This window comes from Sceloporus occidentalis, unplaced genomic scaffold, assembly GCF_023333645.1.
Source record: "Sceloporus occidentalis isolate IW3139 unplaced genomic scaffold, rSceOcc1.0.p SCAF_5, whole genome shotgun sequence".
In the NCBI taxonomy this organism is placed as follows: Eukaryota; Metazoa; Chordata; class Lepidosauria; order Squamata; family Phrynosomatidae; genus Sceloporus; species Sceloporus occidentalis.
This window is the reverse complement of record NW_028316985.1, coordinates 41,633,754-41,639,753: the sequence shown is the minus strand read 5'-3', so window position 1 is coordinate 41,639,753 and position 6,000 is coordinate 41,633,754. Positions and strand designations below refer to the sequence as shown.

The following is a 6,000-nucleotide window of genomic DNA, read 5'->3' as shown; positions in this document are numbered from 1 at the left end:
TCAGCACTGGATTCAGTGGTCCTACTCAGTTTGGGAGGAATGATTGGTCTGAGACCTTTATGTTCCCAAGCACTCACAAAGCCTACTTATGTTCCTCTGCCCTTTGGACAAAAACTGTATCATAATTTGGAATCCAAGAGAAAGTGTTAAAATCCCCACTAGATGGAGCTTGTGCTCCCTCTAATTTCTTCAATTTGTTAAATCTGAAGCAAAAGCAAAAACTAGCAGATGAGAAAAACTTAACTGGATGAAGCAAATTTTCCAATTTGTTGAACCAATTTATGAAATGCTTTTGTTTGCTTGGAACTTGGATGATGTGTGCTGATGACACAAAGCCAAGATCAACATCACCTATTCAGCATACTTGTAAATACTGGGAAACCATATGATGGACAAAATTATATCCCTGTCTAGTTATAAAAAATTGATAAAATGAAGTAATACACAATGTAAGATCATTTCCTTCCAAACTTTTGCTATTTAATGCTTTCATCTACTGAGAATGACAAAAGAAAGAGAGAGGTTCTTAACTGTTCACCAGATAACATTGCCAATGTGATGCTGCACTTAGGATGCAAATGCAATTCTTACGTGCTAAAGATCAAATTTTCCATTAGAGACAACAAACTGCTAATACCAACTAGATTTTGTTTTAGTGTGTTTTATCTGGTTTATGCAACATGGTGATTACTGCAACATATAATCTGATGAGAGATATGTGGGAGTTGGACATGTTTTGTCCTCCAGTAATAAAACTTTCATAAACTGTTTTAAAAGACATGGCATGTTGAACTGTTATGTAACTTTATCCACTTAGCTCCTCAGTATTTTAGACTGGCTCTACACTAATGCATGGGGGAAAAAATCAGCTTAGTAATATTCAGAAGTTTAATAATCCAAAGAGATGGTAAAGAGGTGATATGATAGCCCTATTTAAGTATTTGAAGAGGTGTCACCCAAAGGATGGAGCAAGCTTGTTTTCTGCTGCTTCAGAGAATAGGACCCAGAACAATAGACTGAAGCTACAGGAAAAGAGATTCCACCTCAACATTAGGAGGAACTTCCTGACAGTAAGGGCTGTTTGACAGTGGAACGCACTCCCTCAGACTGTGGTAGAGTCTCCTTTCTTGGAGGTCTTTAAACAGAGGCTGGATGACCATCTGTCAGGAGTGCTTTGATAAAGAATTCCTGCTTGGCAGGGGGTTGGACTGGATGGCCCTTGTGGTGGCTTCCAACTCTATTCTATGATTCTATGAATCATGCTCACTAATAATAGTTATTCAAAACTGGTGGAAATGTTAAAATTGTCTTCCAATGTCATCTATATTTTAGGGTCACTATAAGCCAGCAAGGACTTGAAGGCACACAACAACAAACATTTTTAAAATACTGTAACCACACACAGTTTTTTAAAAAATTTTTGATGTAATTTCACATAAATTTGTCTTCAAGATATCAGTCAATACATCTGAGTAGATTAAATGAATAAATTACAGGGGTACACTATTAGATTACTTATTATTGCATTTGAAACATGTATAGATCTTTATTCACTTGGATTTATTTTTAAAAGTTGCACTGAATAGTGGGACATTTTTTCACCTCAGTGAGAACTCCAGTGTATTGAACGTTTGCAATGTGGTTAGGGTTAGAAGAGTTTAGAGTAAATATGTCTTCTGTTTCCTTCTGGGGCCCTCTAAATATGGTCAGCATACAAAATATACTCAGGTATAGTTCTTCATCTTTCCATTTTCCGAAGAAAAAAAACAGGATATATTTTGTCCTAACACGTTACATTGACATGGCCAAAAAATATCACAGAGGCCAAAAGTAATACCTGGGACTCTTTTTGTCTCACCTGGCGGTCTGTGTGTGTGTGTGTTTAAACTTTGTGGCAAGTTGCTGAAAGTTGGGGACACTGTTTACAACTCTGCAGGCGACACCAAGATTCAGCAACAAAATGTAACTTTAATGTACTAAAGTGTTTTGTCCGAGTGCATAAAGGTTAACATTAATAACAGCGCTTAAGACCTTAAACATTTCCATTTTATTGAGTATCAGACTGATAATTTAAAGTGGCAATTCTTTGTTTTAAAAACGATCAGTTTAAATGCTATATTCCTTTTTCCTTGAAATGGCAGCAGTGTGTGTAAAAGCTTAACACTGTTCATTGTTGGTACAATCACTATCCTTGTTGCTATGAAAAACTTCTCTAGTAATGTCAGACATTAATCAGCGGAGTCACAATGCCATGGTCAAACTGTTCTTATTCTTAACAGTGCAGCAGAGAACACGCTGTAGGCAAATGACCTAGTCTCAGCGCACTCTGTCACATACTGCAGGCCACTGAAAAAGAAGATAATGTGCAATCTTCAGGTCTGCTGCCAAACATCTTACTAATACTTGCTCACACTGCGCCAGCTGTCAAACACCCAAACATAACTAAGGCAAGGGACAGGTATTATTCCACAGGATCTCCACTGGGCAAATGTAAACTTTTTTTGAAAAATAATCTGGATACCAGTTCAAAAAAAAAGTGAACATATAAATAGTGCAATCACTAGGATGAGATTTTTGAATGAGCATTAGGATAAAAGGGCTGGCAGAAAGCCAGTTTGGTTAGAAAGCTGGTTTGGTTAGGAGAAAGGAGGAGAAAAGGTATAGGAGGAAATGGGGACAAGGGGAAGCAGACAGGCAGCTAGGAGTGGCCTCTGGCCTCTTCAGCTGCGATCGGACCACGATCAGCATGGGACCATGGCGACTGGAGAGCCCACTCCAGAAACAGGCAGCTGCTGTGGTCCCAAATGAGCTCCTGGCAGCTTTTTTTGGCCACTCCTTTTTCCAGCAGCTTCAGGCTGCCTTAGGCCCAAAGCAGCCAGAAGCTGCTCTATTTAGCCTGTCTGTTTCAGGTGAAGATAAACTGGGTCCTTATATAGAACACCTTCACAAAGCAAGATGAAATCTGTTTAAGAGTCCATCTAGTTATATAAATGTTATTAAGATCGATATCTTAGATATTTTCATTTAATCAACCTGTTTATGCCAAATCTTCAAATATATTCCTTATTTCTCTTAATCAGGGAATGAGCATTTGGTAAGAGAATGCTTTAATTTAAACCCATCCAAGCAAATTTTTGAGCTTCCCATATAGCTGAAATCTCTTCAGCTTGAAGATATTAGGACTCTTATTTGCACTTAGCAAAGTGTACCTTCCCTAACATATGGTACAAATACTGTACAAATTGCACATAGCAAATGTGATGATGCAAAGCAAACATTTTGATTAAATGACTACAAAGGTCACTGGTTAGTTATTTAAATATATATTTCCAAAGTGAATTTTCCTATCAAATGTGGTTTTGCTCAGTGTTTAAAAAAAAAGAAAGAAAGAAGAGAAGAAGAACAGTTTGCAGAAATCTGTGTTCTTTATTTATACATTTGTAGCAGTTTTCACCTGAAAATTATAATTTAGTTTTTATACAAGTAACTAATAGTTTAAAATGAAGCTTTACAGTATATGGAATTTAACCAATTCAATAGGGCAGTTAACAATGAAACATTTTATTCCCAAGTATATAATGTACAGCTAGATTACACTTTGTACAAAAACAAAATTGTTAAAGATCTGAATTTCACTAGTACCATATTGAGAACAAGTGAATTTCAGTGAATCAGAGTAAGGACTATACCTGCAAATGACCAATGATCATCACTGAAAACAAGCCCTGATCTAACCATTCTACCTTTTTATAAAATTCACTGCCTGGATGATTGGGGAGCCCTCTAATGTTCCTTGTTTTACAATGGCCAAAGATATGAATAAAAGCGAACTGAACATTAGCATGGCTCCTGAATAGCTAGAGTCTCTCCCCATTTTCTGCAACCTCATCTATCTCATAAGCCTTTGAGTAGTTCCAGTGCATTAACACATTTTGAGAATCTGGCCATGAAATAGGGCATGCATTCCCAGGCAAGTTCCGCAGGTTTTTAGACCAGTATCTGGATAGTTACATCAGGTTTTGGTAGCAACCTTGAGACCATTTATATCCAACTGTATTGATACTGCAAATTTCATCTCCCCAGTATAGCATTTTTCTTCTAACAATAAAACAATTTTATCTTCACAAATGAAGATGCCCTATTGATAACACATGGTACATTTTATTTATTTATTCATGCCACCATCTATTAAACAAATTAGTAACATATAATAGAAATTTATTTTCCCTGCCTCACTGCAACTTAAAGCAGGTCTAAAAGAGAAAAAACATTCTAATTCTTTGTTGATATCCTCAGAAGAGCATATTGCACAGAAATGTTGCTCCGAGCTCAAGTTTTTTTTTTTTAATGAAATACATCCCTTCTTATTCTACATCAATATGGAGTGTCTGCTACTGCTTATTTTCAGTATTCATCTTTTTAATACAGTGAAGCAGAGAGTCTTTCTCCATGTGAGCTTCAGCAAGAGCCATCTTAGCTTTGGCTAATTCCTGTTTAAGACATTCATTTTCTTCTATAAGCTGAAACAATTAAATAAAAAATAAAGGCTTTAGTTTTTGTATGTATGGCTAGATTCATATTTTGTCAAAGGAAGTATTTATAAATAATTAGATCCTTTTGAACGTAATCAATTAATTGAAAACTAAAAATTATCAATTAATTAATAGAAAACATTGAATGTTCATTATGGATCTGCTATCTCTCAAAGCACTATAAATGTTTTGCCTGGGCAAATTATGGGGGGGGGGGGCTTAGCTAAAAATGATAAACAGGAAAACAACCACACTCAATTTTACTGTACAGTGTAAATATTTATCAAAATTAACAAATGTATGTGCACTTTGCTTGTATACCCAAGACACTTTTTGAAGCAAAGTAAAAAAAATTCTCCTCTGCCTGTAATGTTAACATGTACAGATTTACATGGCATTCTCACACTAGGTTTCAGTAAGTATCCCCATAAACATTCCTGTCACTGCTATTACTGTGGACAGGAGGATGCTTCTATTCTACCAGGAGGAGTGAGGCACAGTACCCACTGCCAACTGGGATCCAAGATGATGATGATGATCATCATTTAATAAATTAATAATAAATATTTAAAAGGTGTCTGTTGGCCTAATTGAGAGTATCAATATTACACAATAGGACCATGGGGGAATGAGGAGTTACAGCATATGGCAAAGTAGTGGCAAACAGGATCTTTCACATTTGGGAAATTGCTTAAGCTTTGTGAGCTTTATCAGGACTTGGCTGGCAGGCTGGACCTGTGCTGCTGTTCCTGCCTTCTTTCACTGGACAGGCTAAGAGAAGAGGTGGCAGAAGAAACAATATTGGGAGGGACTAGAAGCTGTGTGTGCAAGGCATGACTCCAGGGAAGGAAGGGAGGAGTATCCGTGGTAGATTCTTTGGAAGTGTCCCTCGCCTCTCTCGGACTGAACATCCTTTCTTGATGGGGAGAAAAGTGGGAAGCTGGCTGCTCCCTTCTCCACCCCAGCAAAGGAGGATTGAGAACTCTCCCTTGCCAGGGAGAAGCTCTTCACTTTGTACCCGGTCACGTTGGAAACAGGAACTGACCAGCTGGTCAAGCAGCAACCATGAAGCGTCTCACCTGCGCTGGACTTTGCCACAAGTCCAGCATTGACAAGAGGCTTCTCAGTCACTCCTCAGCCAGCTACTCAGTTACTGCTCCCAAGGTGACAAAACATACTGTTTTAAATCTGAACAATCATTCTGATTTTTGTGTTTGGCCATTATAAGCACAGAATTATTTATTTTTTTAAAATGGACATTACCTGTTTATTGACTGAATCAGATAAAACTGTAGAAGATCTGTTAATTTCTGGAGATGTCTGTGTGGCTTGGGACTTCCACTTTATGTGTGTACTACCTTCAGAAATCTGATCACCTGTATTTTGACTTGCCTTATTCTTTGGTACATTGTTACCAAATATTCGGTTGTCTGCTTAAAATAAAACAGAAAGTGATTACAAAAGATAG

General features: G+C 37.3%; 1 protein-coding gene across 2 annotated transcripts in view; it reads right to left on the bottom strand.

Moving 5' to 3' along the window:
* Window positions 1–3,406: 3,406 nt before the first annotated feature.
* The window catches only part of BLTP3B (bridge-like lipid transfer protein family member 3B), a 46,387-nt gene continuing 43,793 nt past the window's right edge, over window positions 3,407–6,000 (bottom strand). The window contains exons 20-21 of one of the 2 annotated variants that reach the window (XM_089523876.1): window positions 5,796–5,965; window positions 3,407–4,520 (exon numbers count right to left, since the gene is read on the bottom strand). In XM_089523876.1, coding sequence (XP_089380002.1) covers window positions 4,392–4,520; window positions 5,796–5,965 — 299 coding nt within the window. In that variant the 3' untranslated portion in view covers window positions 3,407–4,391. The remainder of the gene's footprint in view (window positions 4,521–5,795; window positions 5,966–6,000) is intronic. The other variant, XM_089523877.1, reaches the window with a different exon arrangement.